We start from the raw sequence: 23,074 nt of genomic DNA on the forward strand, positions 1-23,074 counted from the left end.
AAATGATGGCAGAAAAAAGATGAGTAAGTAAATACGGCAGCACCATGGAAGACGAGGTAGAGCATAAGCATGCAGGGAGCTGAGACAGGAGGATTGCCAGCCTGGGCTGTAGAGTGAGACCTTGTCTCAAAAACAGTAACAAATGTGTGTCAGACAGGTAATCAGAATGAGAGGCTGTAAAGGACTCTTCCGACACCCCGTTTACACGCAGTTTTACAAGTGTAACTATTTATATACATGTGTGTGGGAAAGCTGAAGCCACAACACTTCAGAACGACAGCCTCCAGCTTCAACACAGTCCCCTCCTTCCCTCTACAGTGACTGCTGAGTGAGTCTCACACACTCTACTGCTGATAGTGGTGGCTTAATCACTTAGGAAATAAACCATTCTCTCTTAGTCATATATGCATGTTATTACATACTAGTTACCGATTAAAGAAACCCTTTCTGCAGGCCAGAGAGTGGCTCAGAGTTAAAAGCATTGGCTGTTCTTGCAGAGGACCTGGGTCTACGCACCATACGGTGGCTCACAACCACCAGTGACTCCAGTCCCAGGTGTCCAAAGGCCTCTTCTTATCTCCACAGGCACACACATGTATGCAGTACACATACATACATGCAAACAAAGTAGCACACACATAAAATAAAACTTAATTTTTTTCTAAATTACCTTGTGTTAGTTTTGAGGTACATAATATTCTTTATTTATTTTAGAAGATAAAAATTAGACTTAAAGGTTGACCATGTTACTCAACGGTTGAAAGCTTGCCTAGCACATGTGAAACTACAGGTTTAATCCCTAGCAAAACAAAACACCAAACAATCAACAAAACTAAGACTTAAAATTGAATGTTTTCTTAAAACATAGATTTTAAAACTAACTTATTTGTGCATGTATCTGCAAGTGCGTGTGTGCGTGCGTGCGTGTGTGTGTGTGTGTGTGCACGCGTGTGTGTATACTATGTATGTGGGTGTCTACGGAGGTCAGAAGAGAACACTGGGTCCCCTGGTGTTGGAGTTATAGGTGGCTGTGAGCCACCAGATATGAAGTTGGGTTCCCTGGAAGAATAGCTGAGCCATCTCTACACCCCCTAACACACACTTGGGGTCAAACACTCAAATACTTTAAACACCACAGGCAGGCAGCTCTAGGACCTCCTACTTCAGCATCTGTTATGCTCTCCCAGTGACGAGTGAGTGACCACCACTCCCCCAGGCCGAAGGCAATGCTTCTCACCTGCTTTAACTGGAAATGGCTTTTCCAGCAGAAACACTGTCTGTTTCCAGTGTGTTTTGGTGCTCTGAGGGCCCGTAGAGAACACGACCTGCATTGGTAAAGTTCAGAAGTAGCTGATGAAGTACCCGATTTTTAATATCACGGTACATTAGTCTACTATATCAAATACAAGCTGCAAGTGCTTACAACAGCAAAATGTTTCTGATCAAACACCTTGGGGCACAAATCAAACAGAGCGCTCTGCATAATTAATCCTTATGAATAACTCATGATACTTACCCTGTTTTGGCAATTCTTCTCAAAATATATATCAAAGTACCCAGCGACTGCCTGTGATTTAAAAAATATATATATGATTATTAAACTAATTACATGATGCAATCACTAACTACTCAGCCTTTTAAGACTTGACCAATTAGAAACTGTTTGAAAGACTCACAAACCTAACCCATCACTATTTTTCCAGGAAAACAAGCTGTAAGTAAAATAAAGAATATAGTTGGCTTTTCCCCATAGACCAGTGTGATAATAAGGGTAACAAGGCTAATCAATCAACCAATCAATCAACCAATCAATCAATAACTGCTTATGAGGGAAACAGCCAAGCCAGACTATCCAAGGCACGAGGCTAGACACACAGGCCAGCTAGCCTGCTGAAGACTGGTTGAAGAGGTGGCAGACAGCAAAGGCAGCCATCCTGCACCCTCCAGCTCTCCTCAGACTTCAGGCATCTGCAGCAGAGGACAGGCTAGGAAAGACCTGAAGAGTCCGCGTGCAGTCCAGACAGTACTCACAAAAACAAAGCACGGATCTATGAGATCATGGCTACAGTTTGGTTTGGGTTAGAGGAGAAGCTAGTTCACCCAACTTCAGAGCAAATTACAATAGTTTTGTGATGGGATCAGTAGAGACAATTGTTAAATGTTAACTATTTATTATTAAAATATAATGAGCATAAATCATAGTACCCAAATAAAAGTCTTTTTTGTTGATGGCCAGACCAAGGTGGGCTTGAACCTCTGAAGTCTCCTGGTGACCATGCTCAAGGGCACAGCATTTTAAAGGCAAACACCACAAAGATACATCAGAATTCAGTGAGGGTCACGGTAACCTTGACATGTTCATTCCTGGCAGGGGACAGCAGTTACTTTAGATATAGCTTGCCAATTACTTTGGTTAATACATCTGGACCATAGTCAGGGCAATAGAAATGTCAAATGCATGCCAAAGCAGAAGGGACCGTGGAGGGGGGCGGGCAGAGAGCTGAGAACTGTCTAAGCAAATACAAAATGGAGCGTGGCCTTATCTGAGTCATTTCAATATTGTGCGCCTAACGTCTGTGGCAACCAGAAGGAGCAAAGATCCCCCAAACTGGAGTTACAGGGGGTTGTGAGCTGCTGAATGTGGATGTTGGGAACTGAACCTGGATCCTAGGCAAGACCAGTTCCTGCCATTAACCACCAAGACACCTCTGCCGTCCAATTCCACCTTTGTTGTTTAAAACGCTACCATTGTCCTTTCTTTCATATGGGCTAGGTGGACTTAACCTGTTTTCACTACTGGCATTAAATTAAGCTTATGGAGTGCTAAAAACAAGACACTGATTATTGCAAATTCACCAACAGGCCAATTTGTGTGCTCTGCTGCTTTTGCAAAGAATGCGGAATTTTATTGATCTTGGTGGGGGGGGCTAATTCACATTGAGTCCAAAGTAAATCCAATACTTAACCTTGAAGTTCATTACATTTTAGACATCATGAGGGAAGGGAAATACCATTGATACTTCTGCCAAACAAAGCAGAGGTTCTCAGACACAGACTATCCCAGAGACAAATCCCTGTGTCTCAAATAATTACGGCACCTTCACAGATGAAGCCAGTTGCTTTCATAAGTACGTTTCTGCCTGCTTGCCCTTTTTACCATTGCATTCCTGGGGCCTGGCCCACAGCATCGCAATAAAGATTTTCTGGGTGGCACTGAGTAGACACAACTTGACTATACTATCACACTGATCACATTCTGCCCTAGCAGACTGCAGTCTGGTCTAAGAGCAAGCCCGAGGCATAGCTCAAATTTCTAGAATTCTCACCCAGCACCATTCTCTATAGCTCTCAAACATTCTTAGAGACATTTCTAGTTCCCTATCTCTCAAGCTCAGGTAGCTAGCTATATGTAGTTAAGATAACTGATTAAATCACTGATGACCCACAATGATTTATTACTATGTGTGGGTTTTTTTGTTTGTTTGTTTGTTTTTGTTTTTTGTTTTTGTCTGTTTTAAGGCTTCTTGTTTAGGAAAGAAGGAAAACGGCCAGGTACAATCTTCCTTTGGGAAGAGAGAAAGGACCAGGGACTGAGTCAAGTACTAAAATCAGTCATGCCCACACAATAGAACCCTCATTAAAAACCCTTAAAGGAGATTCAGGGAGCATTCAGACTGGTGGGTGCATCTATGTGCTCGGATAGTGGCTCACACTGCCTTTGTGACAAGGGCAACTCTGGTGCTGGGACGTTCCAGACTGTTCCACCCACTCTTCTTTTGCATCTATCAGAAGACACTGGAAAAAGCAAACTTCCTGAGACTGAGTGCTGGAATTAAAGGTGTGCACCAGCACATCTGGCTCTAAGCACTAATTTCAGTGAACTGGATCTCTCCCCTTGGAAGTCACTCAGACACAAGAGTTGACTACCGCCACAGAACGGGAAACTACGACGTCTAGGTAATAGCAGGAGAACAGGTAACTTAGGAGACAGGAACGCTTCTGTTAGTTCCCCTTAAGTATCTTGTTAGCAGCAGCAGCAGGGGCTGCTTGGGAGGAAAGGGTATGAAAATCAAGTATGAAAAGTAGCTGGCCAATCTAATCTCCAAAGTCAGGGGGACAGTTACTCCCCCTCCCCAGCTATGTCACAGGGAAGCCTGAGCTACCAGACTCTTGAGGTCAAGAGAGGGGAAGGGGCAGCCACCAACACCACAGCAAGAAGTGAGATGGATACTGGTGACAGAGGACAGCACGGGAGGCTGAGTGGCAGGCAGGCGGCCACTCCCGGCACTGCTGAGAATCTTCTGAGCCTGACATTCGAGGCACCTAGGGAAGTAAAGTCAGCCTGTGGCTTTTTTGTTGAGAACACTGTTCTAAGCAGGAACTGTTCATGTCTCTTGTGGGTGCCACAGAGGAAGAAAATAACACTAAGAAGTTAAGTCCTATTTTTGCTTGTTTACTTTGTATGCATAAAAGTAAGCAGTTCCTTTTACGTTCACGCATTTTTTAATGCTGAGTTAGAATTAAACAAATGCCTTTCCCATGTGTGTCAGTGCGGTGGGTCCTTTTACGAAGGGGACGCCCATGTGTGCATGGAAGAAGATGGCAGCCAATGAAAGGAAGCCAGTCTAGACTCTAGACTGTATGAGGAAGAGGGAAATTAAAAACCATCATGATCACTATCACCTGCAGGGGGTAATTCATCATTTCTGTTCCTCTCCGGTATCATGTTCCACCAGCGCGTGCTTACAGCAGATACAATTAGGCAGCTGGCCACAGCCGTGGAGGATAATGTGCTTTTGATGGAGTTTATTCAAGCATGGAGAAACAGAGCTTGTAATCCATGTGGCAGGATCTCTGCAGCAAAAGCACAATTCATCTGCTGTGGAGTATTTCTTTCAAAAGCTCAACCCTGAATTTAAACGCCGACAGATGAAGGGTGTGGAGCAAGCGGGAGACAATGCAGAGGAAGGTTCAGAGCTTACATCACAATACATAAACGCATGAAAATACGACACGGGCGGCCCGGTTGCTGAGCAGACAGCAGTTCTGTGACGGCTGGCACAAAAGTCAGCCAATGTGAAAGCTACACCCTCCTCCCACGGCTAACTACGCCTTAAATTATAGACTCTCTCTTCTCCAATTAATTTCTGTTTTACCCCAAGAGTGAATTCGTGTCTCTGTTTGCTGTTGTGATCTCTCTAGGGGACAATGCATGCTAAGTGCTGTGCAACTCCCAAAGGGCAATGACAGCCCAAGTGGTGTTTAGAAAGGGATTGAACAACACGGGACACAAACACACAAAATGCCTAAAAAGACCTCTTTCTGCAAAATCTCGCTACAATACTAACTTATCCCCAGATACGGCTAGAAGGCCTTTTCAGGTTTAGATCACACCTTATTATTTCAAATTGCGTATGAACATGATTTTAGGAGCAAACTGAATCATCTCTTCAGAGTCTAAAGTAGAGTTTGCTAAAGTGGGCTCGGGTACTCCTGCTTCAGCCATCCTGAGTGGCTATGTCTAAAGGCATGCAAATGCCTGCCATTTTGTACACTGTTACCTTAACACATCTAATCGAGAATTTCTTATGTAAACATAAGCTATGTAGTTCTTATTACTATTTGGTTCTTTTGGAACAGGATCTCACACAGTCCAGGCTGGTCTCAAACTCACTAAACCCCTGACCCTCCCACCTCCATCTCACAAGTTCTGGGATACCAGGCTTAAGTCACCATGCTGGCATAAAAGTCTCCTAATGTATTATGTATATGTAGAAAAATGCACTTAAATGCACAAAGCAGCGAGCTTCAAAACCAACTGTAGTTGTGAAGTCAAATGAAGAAACACAGCAGCAGGGTGTGTCAGTGCACGGCCTTAATCCCAGCACTTGGGAGGCAGAGGCAGGTGCAAGGCCAGCCTGGGCTGCAGAGCGAGTTCTAAGACAGCCACACAGAGAAACCTGTCTAAAAAAAAAAAAAAAGAAAGAAAGAAAAAGAAAAAAAGAAAAAGAAAAAACAAACGGAAGAGAAAAAGAAAAGAAGATCAGAGGCATATGGTATATGTCACTGAGAAAGAGCTTAGGGTTAGCTTATTCTCTCTCCTTCAATATTATACAACAGCAGAATAGTTGTTGGAGTGGGTGCCTTTTATTCCCCCCTCCCCCATCTTTTTCTTTCTCTTTTTAAAGCAGGCTCTGTAGCCCAGGCTGACCTGAAAGTCACAATCCTCCTGCCTCAGCTTCCCAAGTGCTGGGATTTTCTTTCTGGGGCCTCATTGCCATTGAGAAGTTTACTTGGTGGCTTTAGGCACAGACCCCATGTCCCACCAGGCCCCACTTGTGCAGTTGGAACCCCAGGCTCACTCCTGCATGATTTATGATCCAGAAAGCCCCATTCCTGTCTCTCCCTCCTTCTCTCGAAACCCCACCTGAAGAAGCACAGGATTCACGGGACGGGCTCAAATACAGATTAACATGATTTTATTTGGGGAGAAATCACTTACATGCGACGCAGATGACCACCGCAAGTCCCTGCTCCCAGAATCCACACCAGCCGCCCTCCACGTGAGGAGCAAGATGCTCATGTATGTGCCTGCGAGCACGCCTGTTTGGGCGTGGTCAGCGCCACAGGTGCAGCTGGGTGGGCCTCTCACTATACAATTCCCCCTTTAGTCTGAAGAAAAAGATTTAGGCTCGATACAAAACTATACACAAGGATAGCAAATATCAAGTGTGCTCTAGGAAAAGGAAATATAAGAACATACACATTAAACCCTATTGCAGTGAAGCCACAGCAGCAAAGTGGGAAGAGCTACACCCGCCCACTCAGAGTCTCCTAACAAAGAAAGGCACCAAAAGGTCCCACAGCTTCCAGTTGCCAGTGTCCCTGCCTACAACCTAGAAGGTCCCTGCTTTCGTTTGTGGGCATGGCTTCTCGGGCCTCATCTCTGGGACTGGAAAATCTGCCTGGGAGTTGCTTTGCTCAAATAAACCTCCTGTTATACCTTTTCAGTTCAGCTTGGTCTGGCTTACTGTGTCTCTGTGGAGAAACCTGTTATTGGGGAATAGAAAACCGATTACCACTGTTTTTAAAATTCTCTCTTTGGGTTCCAGAATGGGTCTAGGGTTTCTTCTTCCCTTTTAATTGAGACAGAATTCACACAGCATAAAAGCTACCTATCTAAATAAGGGTAAAGGCATGTTCTTCACTGCAGACAGAGGCACGCCAGGCCATGCCTACATCTGCCTGTTCTGAATCACCCACATGCAGGGACTCACACACCATGCCACACTGCAGCTGGCCTCCCGGCAAGCACACTGCCTGCAGATTTTACCTGCGCCATTGTCACGTCTTCATTTTCAATCTTCACAGCATGAGAGTCCCCTGTAGCTCCGAGTAGCCTTGACCTCACTATACAGCCAAGAATAGCCTGACCCTCTGAGATTACAGGTGCTCGATACCCCGACTTTCTCCATCACTTTCCTGAATGTATGTCAACGCCGCTCATTCTCCCTGCATTTTCGTTACTGAGAATATGGCCGTTAACGGTACCATGAACTGTGAACCACAACAAACTCCTCTTTCCTTGTTGGGGTTATTTCATCAGAGTAATAGGAACAGTGCTGAGGACATGCCTTGTCCTTGTATCTCCTGAGTTATTTTCTTTTGGTGTAAAGCCTAGTTCACAGCTCCTCTTAACACCATGAAGATCTGCTGCTGACTTGTACTCTACTGGGTTTTAGAATGTTTGGTTCTTTTCCACAGTGAGCATTTTAAGTCCTTTTCTCCTGACCACATCGAGTCTGGTTTGTTTAGTGTCTATTTTGGATTAGCTACTAATTCCTGTGGGAGCTGGAACTGGCCTAACCCTCCTGTTTCACCTGCTCCTTAGTCCATCCTGTCTCCCCGTTTAAATCACCGGTCGCCTTTGATTACGTTCTATATGCTGACACTTTTTAAACTGCCAGTAGAAATAATTTTAGACTTATAAGATAATCCAGGTCTAGAAAGATGTTTGAATTTATTTCTCAAATGCCCAGGGAACTGGCAGTGCTGTATTCTCACAGGCACTCCTGGGGATCTGGATCCCGAGTCACGAGGGCGTGCGGCTGGCCGCAGTCATGGCAGTTCTGTGGTCTCTGCTCTACCCTGTTCTTCATGTCAGGCCTTCAGGGTTCCCATTGCAAATCCTTAGAAGACAAGCTCCCCTTTCTAACTGCCAGGAGGAGAGGGGAGGCCCCCGAAGGGACAGCATGAAGCTGCTCAGCTGCTTCCGAGTGGCAGTGCCTGCCCAGCAGAGACAGTCACAAGCCTGTCTAACTTCTCTGGGCCTTCCTTCTTTCTCTGTTCCTGTCACCTTTGTTTTCTCCCCCGTCCGCCTCTGTGACAAGGCCCCACATAGCCTAGGCTAGCCTCAGACTCACTACGTAGTTGAGGGTGACTTCTGATTCTTGTGTCTCCACCTCCCAAGTGCTGCACCATAGCCTGGGTCATGCAGTCATAGGGACGGACCCTGACCTCCTTGCGTGCTAGGCAGACACTCTACCACATCCCTAACCCCCTTGTTGGATTTTCTTCTTGTGATAGATTAGTATATATACTTCATGTGCCAAGCACAGTAGCTCATGTGTGCATGTGTTATACCAAATAGCACCCAAAATAATGGCAAGGAAGGAAGGAAGGGGTTTTAGTGGTCATCTACACTTTGGAAATAGACATTCTGAGGAAATGGGCCCAAAATGGGTCTAAAGCTGACTGTCTGCCAGTGCCAAAGCGTCCAGCACCTTCTGTGAGAAGAGAGATGTACTGTGACTTATAGTTTATGCAACAGAAATTTACCTTTCAGTTCTTGACTCATCTTCCCATGAAGACTGGTGCTCTTGTCAATGCCCACATACACACCAGATGTCTAGAAACATCAGGTATGTTAGTATCATCAGATCCCAGGACCAATATTCACAGTGAGTTCTGTCAAAAAGATCTAAATGGGCCAACTTGTTTTGTCATAGCTCATCACTCCGGGGTTAAGCGCCTCTATCAAAGAGGAAAACACCTGGTCAACTCACTTATCACAACCCAACAATGTCCAAAGGGCCGGTGTGGCAGGGCAGGGGAGAGGCCTTTGACAGCATTGAGACAGGGCCCACTATTGCTTTTAAATAAACACTCCACCCTCACACTGTGCTTGAGCCTGTGTGACTGCTCGTGATCCTGCTGAGTCCCGCAGGACGCTGCCCCACCTAAACGACCCTGTCCCATCTAGAGTCGAAGCAGTTCAGCACAGCTCATGAATCTCTGGTTCCACAGGTTGTTCCAGAGCAAATGGTGTTCGGTGCCTCTCTAGTACAATCTGTCTGGAGGCTCTAGAGCCAGCTCTTAGGTCTGCCAACCCGAGGCACCACCCACAGCCTGCCTTTCAGAGCTACCCCGATTCCATAGACAAATCACTCTCGGCTCCAGAGCTACTGTTTTGTAGACGTCTGCATTCTCTCTGGCAATGTGCAGGCCATTCCTCTCAATACTTTAATCAAAGGACACACGTCTTTGAGTTAACACAATGTGGGAAACATTCACATAAACATATCAGCAGCTGAGCACTGGATTCCTGCCTCTCAGCCTGTTCTCTCTTTAGAGGCCGTCTCAGTGTGGCAGTCCTTCAAGCTTCACCCAAGAAACCTGTCTCTGCGACTTTATGCCTTCTGACTCTGGCTTTATGCCGCCCTTCTCTCGTCCCCGGGACTGATTTCATTCTCTTGGTTTCATCTCTGTGTGGTTCCCGGATGTGTTTACTTTCCCACCACCTCCTTTCTAAACTGCCCGTGTCAATCATGCTCACTTCTTGCCTATGCTACTGGGCTAGCCTGCACACCAGCTGCCTGCACCCACATTCCAGCAGAGCTCTTTTCCAGGTGCCACTCTGACCATCACTTGGCTGACAGAGCATCTTAATCATTTCTCACTGTGTAAAGAGGAAAGCACAAGGCAGAAGGTGATACAGAAGGCTCTCCACCTACAAACACTGCAGTCTACAGTACTAGCCAAGCTAGACTTCTTCCCTAAAAATGAACGCGTTAGCTATGCATACCAGTGGGGTTGAGCAGAGGCTATTTCTATACACACATGCAGCATACACTGATCAAAGGACCACCTTCCTGACTGGGGGCTTCTCTCATTCCCCTCCAGCAAATCCCCTGGTGTTAAAAGTCATGTTCATGTAGCCTGAAACTTTCTCCTTGGTGTTCCCTTTGCTCTGAGGTGAACTTTATTCTCACGAGACTCATGCATACTGTGGTCACACATACTTTCTTCATTGCTGTGTTCTCAGCACACGTATTTACCCTGTCAAACATCACATAAATGCCCTGTTTGCTTCGGTAAGTGCTTGGATTTTCTGCAGTTTGGGGCCATACACATGCACATGAATGCACTTTTGTTTTGCTGTGACCTATGCAACCTCTGTGGCTGAAGAGGGTGCTGAGTTTACAGAAACAGAGCTCTCTGGGGTGGTGAGATATCTCTGAGCGCAATCCCCAGAGACCTCATGGTAGACGGAGTAAGGCAATGTTTACAGTTGCTCTCTGAACTCTGGTAAAGTGAGATAAATACAGTAAAATCAAATGAAAACACAAATAGCTTGCCTTTGCTTAGTCATCCCATGTCTCTCAGAATGCTACCAGGCACACACAGCTCAGTGAGACACTGAGCATGCACGCTGCTTAAATTTCCAGACACAAATACTATATAGAGCCCTCCAGCACCCAGTGCCCATACCAACAGTCTCTGGTAAGTATTCTACCTGTACTCGTCTCTCTTTGCGCTCAACTATTTTGAAGTAAGTACCTTACACATGTCTCTTTAAACAGGACTCGTTAAGTAATGAGAATGCCCTTGTCACAGGCTACCAAATTCTCGGTATTCTTTGCTGCTACCCAATATCCATGGTGCAAATTGAATATCTGACTCTTCCAGTAATGCTGTGAACACAGAACTACCTGTTCAGCTTACAACACACCCCGATGCCTCCAGCCCTTAGCACAGGTCAGTCAGTACCTGGTGATGCTTGGGACACAGAGGAGCAGAGTCAAGGATCAGACTCAGGTCTAGATGGCATGGTCATCCTGACAAGGAGACTAAACACCAGCTGCAGAGCAGTCAGTGAGAACCACTCTCCCCCAACATAAGCCTTCCTGAAAGCAGCCTACTACAACATCTGCCAGCTGTCGCACTGAAATCTTTGACGCGAGTTCAAGACAAATCTGACTATTTCTAAGCAGCACAGATGTGTTTTAAAAATTAGTGTGTTTAGCTGATTAGTTTTGGAAGGTCAAAATTAGGTCAGCCTACACCAAGGAGAGCCAAGTGCTGATTTAGTACCTGGGAATGAGTTTGGAATTAGCTGGATATCACCATCAGATTTGTCAAAAAGCCCTAAAAGAAGATTTGAAGAACAGTTGCAAAGAAGCGGGCTCCTTCCTCGAGCCATTAGAAAAACGCAAGGCTGGATTTAAAAAAAGAAAGTACTATTGAGTAAGGGAACATTGAGGTTTGGCTATACACATTCTCAAGTTTGTTCTCAAAGCAGTGTTATTTGCCTTAAAAGACTGAACGGCGGAGGCGGGGGCAAGAGGATCTCTGTGGGTTTGGGCTAGCCTGGTCTACAAAGTGAGTTCCAGGCCAGCCAGGGATGTTAAACAGAGAAACCCTGTCTTGAAAAACAAAATGACAAAGAGACCGAATAGCTTCGAGGCCTGTCCTGACTGCACAACCAAACCAAGGGCGGCGTCATTTCCAGCCCCTGCTTCCTGTTCTCTCGCCTGCTTTACAGGCTTAAACCCTAGGTAACACGCACGCACGCGCACACACACACACACACACACACACACGCACACGCACACGCACACGCACACACACAGAGTCCAGTGCAGCCTCTCCGCCGGGCAGCCTCCCACCTGCCGGGCCCATGCCTCTGGGCCACAACCCCGTCAGCCCCTCAGCACTGCTCCGAGGAGAAGGAAGAACAACTCCTTCACGGTGGGAAGCAGTGGCTGACAGCGGTGATGACAACCTGGAACTTGAACTCTGGAACTTGGAGTAAGACACCAACTGCCTAAGAATCAAGGATGTTTTAGTGTGGCCATTCAATGAACCCAAAGCATGTTTTAAAAGGGGCAACCTCTTCAGAAAACGAACTTACGTGGCATATTAGATATGTTTCAAATAAACTGACAGAAAAACTAGGAAGGAGCCTCGAATGGCAAACTATTTCCGAAGGGGGTGTTTCCCTGCCACAGACAGACCAACAGTGGTTTTTGGAGCTGAGGACAGGTGCTGGGGACAGAGTGAGGCATCAGCCTGGGCCGGGTGTCTTGGGAAACCTAGAGGAGCCCAAACGCAGAGACTGGGCTCACTATACACAGTTCTTACTGCTGCGGCCAGGGGCAGGGTGAAGCTGTGCGCTCCCTAGCAGTACTCAGACCCCAGGCCCGAAGCACGTATTGCCACAATTCACCTCACCAACAGGAACCCAGTGAAAACACTCTCCGGGCAGAAGGCTGGTGGCTATAGACACACACTCCCGTAGTCCTGGTACCTGAGAAGGTGACACAGGACAACTGTAAGCTCAAGGACGTGTGCACACTCAATATTTTCCCGTTTAAAAGGGCCCTGCCCACCTCTCTCTCCCCTCCCCCCTCTTTATGATCCTTTTCCCTTAATAATAATAATAACAACAACAACAACAACAACAACCCTCTGCTTAAACTCTGTTGCATGGCATATTTCTCTCTTGAGCAGCTTTTTAAAAATTACAACACCCATCATACATAAAGAGTAAAACACAAACAACAACAAAAATAAAATTCACAAGATGAAGCTATTTGTTTTAGTTTTATAGTCAACAAACTCTAGGAAATTAAAATAGCTTTGAAACGTCCATGTTATGTGTGCACGTGTGGGCAAGCAAAGCGGGCTGTACAGTTGTACAAAGAAAAGGTGTTTATTCATAGAAGGTTCTAACCATCTTGAGAGGCTCTACAGAAGCCGATCAGCCCACAAGCACCCATGCTGTGGAAACTAAATCTACAGGCTGTTCTTGATATTTGGAAAAATCCAATTTTCTCTAGTATTTTTTTTTTTTAATTAGACCACAAATTTGCAGTCTCATCAGGAGAAAAACAATTGTGCATATATTTCAATATGCATAACTCCTTAGAAATGGTTCACCTTGTCACTATGTATTCTAGTTTCAGAATGACAAAGGCGTTTAGCTTTTCTGAAGTTTATTCTTCCTGTGCAAATCCACAGACTTTGTTCTCTTGCTCTCACAGGCCTCGGCCTCCATTGTCCCCGCTCTACCTCCACTGGCACTGCCCATCACCTGCTCTGCCGGTCACCAGGCCTGCCCATCAGTGGTTCTACCCTTTAGAAGGGAGCGGCTCTAATCACACACCTATCGTCTGAGATACGTCTGTGCTGGATTAATCTTCCTAAACATAGAGGCCATCTGTTCAGGAGCGGCCTCAGAGACCATATTTGCACAACAGCTCCAGACTGAAGAGAGGTAAAGCAGACCCAAAGGGGTGAGCCAGGATTCAGATGATGAAGCTTATCCGGAGCAATAGCTGGAAGTATCCTATTCATGTCAGGCTCCTGGTCAAGTGAGCACGGGAAGGAAGGGTTTGCTGGAAACACAGACGCTTCACCAAACATCTCAGTCCTCTCCAAGAGACAAGGTTTAGAAACTCAAAGAGCTACTTTTCTTTTTACTTTAAAGGACTTATTATGTGTGTGCAGGTCATGGGACAACTTGTGGAATCAATGTGCACATTCTCACGTTTTACTTTCATGTAAGTCCCAAGGATTGAACCCTTCACCAGCAGAGCCATCTCTCTAGCCCGGGATTTACTACTTTGTATATGTTGCAAAGGAGAGATGCCTGGCCTACTTCCTCAGGAAATCTAGCTCTGTCTCTGTTTGGGCTGCATGTCAATTCAAACATTTCCAGCCTCCTCTTCCTCAGCAGCTGCTAGACTGCTGGTTCCCCATGTCTAGAATGGAACACGTTCCCCGCTTGATTCAGGTGCACGTGTAGTCTGTCTGACTGCACACCTGTACTGTCTTATTTGTTCTGTTCGTGACTCGACGATCCCACTAGCAAAGGCTTTTTAAGGATCAAGGAAAAGCAGAGCATTTGGTACACGAGTAAAACGTGACAGCAGTTTCTATTCCTCATCAGTACAATGTGACATCCTAGACCAAGTCAGCCCAAATGACTATGAAAAACGAGTGACAGAATGAAACCCAGCGCACAAGTGCGGTCTTCCTGTCATCACAGGGAGATCATTTTATTTTAAAACTAGTGAAAGAAAACTCTCACAAGTGTTAGCATTCAGTACTACATAGGAGTACCTGCTGCTCAGATGAAACTTTCCACAACTCCCTGGCAGCTTGTGCTTAACATGGCTTGGAGACTCCACACAAACAAGCATGCTGTCCACGCCAACAGAATTAGGCTACACAGTGAGACCCAGACCTACAAATGTGGATTTGGATCTGTCTATCATTTCAAAGGCCACGCCTTTTCTCCTGTGCCAGAGTGAGTCCTTAAACATGTCTAAATTAAGTGCGGGGACCTATAGGGAGGTGTAGCATAAGAACTTTTGTTTTTGAAGATAAAGTTGAATGCTCTCCATTGAGTATGATAGATAACGCGCGCGCGCGCACACACACACACACACACACACACACACACTCACACACATGGAAAGAAACACTAAAGAAAAAACGAGATTGCCTACTACTGTCTACTAACTAAACTAAGTAAGGGTCTTATAGCTGTGGCTGTCCTTCACCTCCTGAGGGCTGAGATTACACCACACCCTGCTGCAGGGACTTTTCTGAAGTCTACTCATCTATTAAGCAGATCTGTCCAGCGACCGCAAAGGCGAAGACAGACTGTCAATGGCAATAGCCATTCTCATTTATCACAAGCCTGGTAATTAATCCATTACTCTGCCAATCAACTGCACTGCCTGTGAGGTCTGTGGAAGTAGGATGGGATGGCTTACCGTGCACATGGCTGTCTTTGTGGTTTTCAGGGTAAAATCGGAAGAAAACTCCAAGTCTGAGATCGATGTTGTGTGGCAATCTATACGCTTCCCACCAGAAAGGAGAAAGAAAAAAAATGTCAGTGAACAGGAATAACAAAGCCTACGTAATATGCAGCAGCTGCAAACCAGCATTCCCTAACTTGTAACCATGAGCCATTCTGAGGAATCTTTCCAAACAAAAGGAATGTTCATATTAGTTGATGTTTCTTTAAATCAAGTTGACTTCCCGTAAGCAATAACATCCATGAAGTCACACGCTGATCTGGCTGTTGGTTTTGCTAACACACTAAAGGCTTCAAATTTAAAAGCTAGTGTTCTTTCTGACAGGAAACCACCTTGCATCCCCCAGTGCACACCGCCTGTCTCTGCTATGTTTCAGGGTATGACGTTAATCTTAGAGGAAAGAGGAGTTGAAAGCACATGCTGATGGGGGAAAGACTGTCAGAAAAATGCCTATCTCAGTGTATTTAAGTATGCTTGTTAGACAGAAGGAAAAGCCACAATAATTCAAACCACACAGCAGAACTGAGAATTCATCCCGGAAAGAAACAGCCCATTCCTTTCTTCATCTTCTGCCCTGGCTCAAGCTCTCCAGGGCACTTCAGGAAGGGTTATCAACAAGTGATACGATTTATAGCCAAAGCCTGGACATCACCCTCTTTACATAGTTGAAGAAAAATTGTAAAGAAAGTTACAGCGTGGGAGGGCTTTTAAGTGTAGGAAGAATTGCTGGAAAACAAACGATGCCCAACAGGCAAGTCTGATGTCACAGAGCATCCTAAACCAGCTCCTTCAACTATTCACAGTAGTTTGAGGTGTCAAGCAAAGGGGCACCGGGAGAGAACTCAGTATTCCCTCCCCTACTCTCGTCCTGCTCTGCCATAGGTCCATAACCGTTGCCCTCTTCTCTGACTCAAACAGAGCAGCAGAGCATGGAGCAGGCCCATAGAGGCCATCAGTGCACCAGGAGCCCAAGCCCCACAGTTAATCAAGCTTGCTTGCTGAGGAGTCTCCTTTCTTCAGAGAACAGTTATATATTACAAAAGTCATTGACTAGAAGGAGATATTGCCCTCAACCCACAGCTGAAATCTTCACACATTCCATTTTCTATTTAGACAACCAATGTGCTAAGAAACTCAAGGTGACTCCTCGCTGCCAAGCTATGGTGAACACATTTAAAATCAACTGTCACAGTAAATCCATAGGTTAACATGGACAAAAATAAAGCACAAAAGGGCTTAACGAGGACTTCTCCACACAGTGGAAATATTGCCTTGCTATGTCAGATAAGTTCACGGTAATGAATCTAACGAGCCAGAAGAGATCTGAGTAAGAAGTTAAACCATGGAGCATAAGACAGCAGTAATGACCTGTGGGAGCCAGAGCGAGGCCAGACTCTGCACAAGTGATTCACCCAGCTGCAGGACTGGGATTGGAAGGCCAATGAACGGAGCAACGAGGGGATTCTAAGCAACGATGGCCCAGGAGCAAGTGTGAGCCTGTTTTATAAAATCAGAAGAGGCCCACATGGAAAGTCAGTAAGCAGACATCCTGTATTAGAACCCCATATCCTTGGACTCAGGCACTGTGGACTGAAAGTATTACCTTTTCACCTGTACTGAGCATGTGCAGACATCTACTTTCTCAAATGCCTCTAACAATACGGTGTACTACTCAAACAGCACCCACTCTGCGGTACATGTAAGTGAAGTGAGTGATAGGATGCGTGAGGGCCACATGCAGACACTTCCTCCTTTTGCAGAGGGGTTTTCTGCACATACATGTGCACGGGGTCCTAGCATCAAGCCCCCAGAGACACAGAGGGTGGGCCCACACCTACCTTGATACTACAGGGATCTGAAATGAGAGTCTTGTGATCTACAACCTCCACAACAGCTTCTGGGATAACTGCTCTCTTCATGCAGGACATGTTGAAGCCATAGACGTCGTCCCAGAAGGCAATTCTATCCGCGTGCTTGTTCACATCACTCACGGCCACTAGGCTGATGGTACAGATGTCAGGGTAGACTGGAATAAAGAAAGGGCCCATTCATGTAGCATCTTCTCTTTATTCAGAGGACAGTTTTATATGGCTAAATAAATATAAATGTCAAACCTATCTACATGGGCAGCATGGAAAGATCAATGGACAGAGACAGGAAGGTAAGTTCCCCAAGTGCCTATAATCACGATGGTAAAATTAGCATCCCAATAGTAGGCTCCTCTTTAGTTACTAAAATAACTAAAGCAACCTTGAAATGAACACATTAATACCAAAACCTAAAGTATAACTACTTAAAATTGTTAATTCATATATTCCTATAGAGTACACATAAAGAGACAAACTGTCTGGAAAAATATTTAGCACCATGGGGTGGGGGTAGGGGTAAATCACACTGGAGTTTTATGGACAGGTAGAGGACCAGCTCATACCACACTGTCTTATTTAATATAAAAATGATTATTAAGTATGTGTCAGTCTAAATAAAAGACTATGGATATAAATTTCTACACTTAAGAAACTTGTATTTATATGTCTATTTTGAAAAAGGATCTCACGTAGCCCAGGCTGGTCTCAAAAGAGAAATCAGAAGGCATTGTGGATGGCCCAAATCAGCAAATTCAGACAGGGCTGCAGCAGGGGAAGCTGGCTACCATGTAAGAATAGAAGCCAGTTCAAAAGTGGGGACCCTGCTCCAGCAGAGTGAGTGTGCGTCCGTTACTGTTATGGGGTGGCACTTGTTCTCTACCTAGACAGGCAGAGAGATACAAGGCTTCCCACAAACCACTGCTGTGAACTGGACTTTATTCTAAGAATGATAACTCTGGAAACTTTACCTAGGGTGGCACCGTGATTGCACTTCAGGTTTAGAACCACCATTGGAAGTGCTGTGCGAAGACTGAATGGAAGGAAACAGACACGTTCAGAAAATGTAATGATTCAAGTGTTACTAGGATGCTGACGGACAACAGGCCCACTTGCGGCAGGCAGCACTGGGTGGGTATTTCAGTAGCTTCCACACCCTGTACGATGTCTGTGCTTCAGCTGCAGCTTCTGCATTGTGGCCCGAGGAATGCAATGAAGCCATTTGTCTTTTGTTGAAATGACCACTTTCTGTGGTTATTGTGAAAGCAGAATGGCTGTGTTCGATACAGCCTTGTCCACAAGGCAGGCAGGCGGTGGGCTGGACCCTGAGACCCAGCCATAGAGAAGAGGGAAGACCGTGAAGGCGGGACTTAGCAGGGTGGTCGGCCATTACTGTCAGGAGAGCCGCTGCGCCTGTAGTTCACGGGAACTTAACATACTGCAGCATTTCATTGTACATGGCTGGGACAGTCACATGACTCCATCCAGTTCACGGGCGTTCAGAGCATGATCAAACGTCCTCACTGAGTGTGTTTGGGTTTGGGTTTGGCAAGCCACAGCTCCCGCATGCTTCAATCCAGTCTGCTGCCTGGGTTTGCACACTCACGGTCACGCCACTGCACTAGCATGCTGACCCGTCAGCTACAGCTGCGCTGGCTGTGCTACAGCGCCAGAGCTGGACAGAGGGCAGGAGTGTGGCTGTCACCCTGAAAAATCGACCTGGGCTTTTACCAAAAGCTGCCGCTCTGCCACCCCCTCAAGCGGCACGGTGTGGAGAACAAAGATGACCCCTTCAGAAGGAAAACTGCCTGCAAGCCGCTTTAGAGGGGAGAAAAAAAAAAAAAAAAAAAAAAATCAGGACAGAGTAGTTTTTCTTTTTCAAGTGCTGAGGCACAGTTTTCAAGCTAATTATATTTCTAAGGTACAGCTCAGAAATGGTTTTCCCATCTCCCAGAAAGACATGAATATTCATAAAGATTTGTAATCAGCGCTAGAGGTCAATGGGGTTCAGCATCCACCTTGGCACAGCTGCCCAAATCTTGAGCCACCTGCCAGAACTCCACTAACCCTTTACCTTCACAGTCGCACACATTTGTCACTTGATTTTTCTTTTTTTTTGGTCAGATAACAGCTATAATAGAATAATTATGCCTGCTTGTAGGTGAAATCGGCCAAATGCTGATTGGACAAAAGCAGCCAGTTACCAGACCCATTTATAAATCCATGGCTTTGACATCTGTGTCCTTCTCGATTCACTGCCCAGAATTCATCTGTCACTGGAACAGCCCATGAGGTGAGCAGAGCAAGATGGGAACCCTTCATCCCTAGGGAAGGCCTCACAAACTTCTGGGCCCTAACGGCGTGAGAGTTACTGAAAATGCAACCCCCACAAAACACCAGCAGGCAGGAGTCAGAGCATGTAAACACTCACCGCACAACAGAGCAGGGGACACTCGGAAATAAATATTCAATTGGAAACTAGACTTATTCCTCCATAGCATTACCTAATAGATAGTGATTAGCTCCATTAAAATTTAAGTAGACTTAATATGTAGATGGAATATGTTTTGAAAAACTATGTACTGAAAGAATGTAAACATTATCAGGATATTTCTAGAAAGAAACACACACACACACACACACAATAACAAATGTGGTGGAAAACTGTGAAGACCAAGTATAGAAACAGCGCAGGAAACTTTGGGCCCCGGAAAGCAGCCTTAATGGCTTCTGTGTGATGCTACCTATGCACAGGTAAGACACAACATGCCTTACTGAATGAAGGTGCCATGTTAAACCCATTTCACACTGCTCAGAGCACAAGCCAATGCAAGCCAATGCTGCTTGTTTCCAGCAAGAGCACAGGAGACTTAATACAGAATGAAAACCACGTTACACCAGGCCGCTCGTCTAGACTCTGAGATGACTGTCTGTAGCTGGGCTATAATATTCACGTTACAAGAAAGGAGACTGATGGGTAAGGAGGTAAGTAACGCCAAAAGAAGCCATCTTCGCTACTAAGAAGACAACCAGCCAGCTGACGTGGAAGTCTTGGGGTCTGCCCAGGGACTTCCCACTGCACGCCAGCCCACTGTCTTGCTCTTCAAACGAGAGCTCCACCCTCTAAAGCAAATGCGCATTTGGTAGAAGGGAGAGGAGAAAGTACATTTAACCATTACTAAAACTAAGTGAGCAACGCAGAAATGGATGGGATGCTCACTATGCTGAGTGACTGATGGCGGCAGAAATAGAGGAGAAAGGCCACCCAGCAGCTGGGAGAGCAGGAGGCACCGAGGGTAACTTCTGGGTGCACAGGCCAGAGGCAGGGCGGGGGTGCTGGCTGGGTCCCTACGCTCTGTTTGCCGCTCCCCAGGAGGCACAAGGCAGAAGCTGGCCGCTCCCCAGGAGGCACAAGGCAGAAGCTGGCCGCTCCCCAGGAGGCACAAGGCAGAAGCTGGCTTTCTTCAGCCTGCAGGAGGCCGGGCTGGTAGGGGAGGAGACTCTGCTGAAGGGGTACAGGGACGGGACATTCTCCAGGGCACCTGCACAGTGTAGTGTGTCAGCCATGGTCCCGCCAAGCTGCTGCTTCTGGCTGTATCACTTCCCAGTTCACACTCTGTAGCATTGCTGCCCTTCAGTAGGTCCTTTTCCCACTGACCGGGGTAATCTCTGTCTCTCCCAACAAGCCCTCTCACCACACCAGCTACAAGGGGAGAAAGTACTGAAAATAAACTCTGCCTTTGGGCTGTGTTCAGTGGCCTCTTCCACGAAGCCGGAGCATCCATATTTTAAGGAAAAGGCCCTCGTGACTGAGCTGGTCCTTGAAAAGTGAACGGAAGCAGTGAGCTGGAATGGGCTGGCCAGCCCTCCTCCTACTTGGAAGTGGATAAAAGCCTGAAAGATCCAAAATGCATCCAGGTTCCTAGAGTGAGGGGAGCTGCTTTCACATTCCGGGGCAGTGCAATGACAAGTGGCAAAAACAATCCCTTCCTGGCGGAGGAAGGTCAGTAGTTTCTCAACTTTCTTCTGCTGAAAATGATTTTAGGAACTCTTGCTGGCTTTGAGCAACTTCCCGAAGTGAGTTACTTCTCCACGCTATTAGCAGATATAATCCCTTCCGCCCAGAGCATGTCAGCTTTGATGTCCCAGTGCTGGCTGGCTTTACCCTGCGGTAAAACTGACTCGGTTTACCCTGCGGTAATTAGTAGACACTTTAGGGAGGATCTCTGAAAGCTGGTACACATCTCATTCTTTGAGCTCCCATTGATTATTTAGTCACTTGTATTTGAAAGGACGTTCCATTCTTGCTTTTATTTTCAAATAAAACTATATTTTAATTTGCTATTAAAAATAATTTCCTGCACCGTAAGAAGAGGTGCTGATTACATCTGTGGCTATAACCAGAGTTTCCATTTTCTTCCACTTGTCTCCCACACAGGAAGCAGAGACGCCTGGTTTTTATGCCCGGACTTCAGGATGCACTTTCTATACAGCAGGGCTCTTCCTCCTGCCCCTGACACCCCAGGGGCTTGCTACTTTGCTCGTTTCCTGCCATTCCTGTTTACTTTTCCACATACATTTCATAACCAGCTTAAAGACAAATCTGATGGCAGGGACAGCCATAGAAACTTAGAAAGAACATCAGTAAAGGGGAAAATACACATAATTCTCGTCTACAATTTTAACAACTGTTAGTAGTTTTGGATTTCACCAAATTTTACATTAAATTTGGGTGAACTGACATCTTCTGGCATTAAATCTCTTTATCCAAGAACATAGTACTTCTTCACATTGATTTAAATCTTCTTCATGGGAAAGAGAAGACAGATGAACTTACATCCACACTGTGGGCCCACAATACCGCTACACCATTCCATAATGCAATCATTCTTCCTAAAATCTGCACATTACATAAAGAAAACTTCACACTACACATGAGCAGTATTTGTTTATTCCATGCTGCTCCTATTTTATTTCTTTTTTTCCTCCTAAGTATATTAACAAATAGCATTCCACAGCACTGCTCAGGCAGCTAAATGCTGAGCCTTCTGACTACACCCCCAGCTGATCCTAATGTTAATCAGTTATATAAAAATATGGACTGAGCTAGAATCATTAACCTCCCTTTTATCCCTCCAGCTGCTGTCGTCCCACGGCTGTGGGGGCCTAATGAATCTCACTGAGCACTCGATTTAAATGCATTAGCTGCTGTCAGTTCCTCAGTGAGATCAATGGGTTCCACTGGGGAGGTATGGCACTGGAGGAGGTGGGGATCCCTAGAACCCCACAGCAAGAGTCAGAAGTTTTCCGTGCATTTTAATAGGGAGACGAGGTTTAGTGAAAAGAACACGAATACTGATTAGGTCAGGCAGATATGAGTTTAAAAACCAGAAAAGTAAAAGAAATGCAGGCTTGGCCCCTTAATGGTGTCATCTCCTGGACACCTTTTGATACCGTTCCCCAAACTTCAAAGGGCTGTGATAAAGATTACATATAATATAAGCAAGGGAGATGGTGCCGACCATGGAGAATCATCAAGTGGTATTTCCCTCAGGAACTAAGACCAAATAACCACAGACGTGAAACCGTCTCGGGGTAAAACACCTAACTTCCAGCCAGGTTCATACGCAGAGGTGGGAAGTGCTTTAAAGAGACTATGTGACAAATGCACCCTGAGAAAGGGCAGCACACAGAGTGCTACTAGGGTGGCGCACTGTCTGCAGGACCCGCCCTAGCTCCTCTCTTTCAACTGCACTGTAGCTGCAGGGCGCTGTGGGCAGGGAGCCAGAGCAAGAATAGAACCCTGTCCTTAAGAACACAGGCAGCTAAGCACAGGGCTGGGAAGTGCACTTCCCCGTGAGGAGGCAACCAGAGCCCTACTTTCCCCCAGACATGGAAAAAAGGGCTTCCAAGCTGAAAAAGATCGGTTTCTAGTAGACTAAAACCTTTCTAGACACCTGAACTACATCACAGAGTGGAGGAGCTTATAAGTTAGCAAGGTCAGGGAAATTTGCTATTAAATCCAATCATCTCCAACCTAGCACGAAACATGCTATTGGCCTTTGGCTAAGATTAAGATTAGAAAAAAGGAACTAAATG

At 45.9% G+C, this 23,074-nt stretch overlaps 1 protein-coding gene across 1 annotated transcript in view; it reads right to left on the reverse strand.

Moving 5' to 3' along the window:
• Prmt3 (protein arginine methyltransferase 3) overlaps positions 1-23,074 on the reverse strand; it is a 66,140-nt gene that overhangs the window by 7,109 nt on the left and 35,957 nt on the right. Inside the window, exons 12-15 of the mRNA XM_051174131.1 lie at positions 16,949-17,136; positions 15,066-15,152; positions 1,517-1,567; positions 1,238-1,325 (exon numbers count right to left, since the gene is read on the reverse strand). Coding sequence (XP_051030088.1) covers positions 1,238-1,325; positions 1,517-1,567; positions 15,066-15,152; positions 16,949-17,136 — 414 coding nt within the window. The remainder of the gene's footprint in view (positions 1-1,237; positions 1,326-1,516; positions 1,568-15,065; positions 15,153-16,948; positions 17,137-23,074) is intronic.

This window comes from Phodopus roborovskii, unplaced genomic scaffold (genome assembly GCF_943737965.1).
Source record: "Phodopus roborovskii unplaced genomic scaffold, PHOROB, whole genome shotgun sequence".
Taxonomy (NCBI): domain Eukaryota; kingdom Metazoa; phylum Chordata; class Mammalia; order Rodentia; family Cricetidae; genus Phodopus; species Phodopus roborovskii.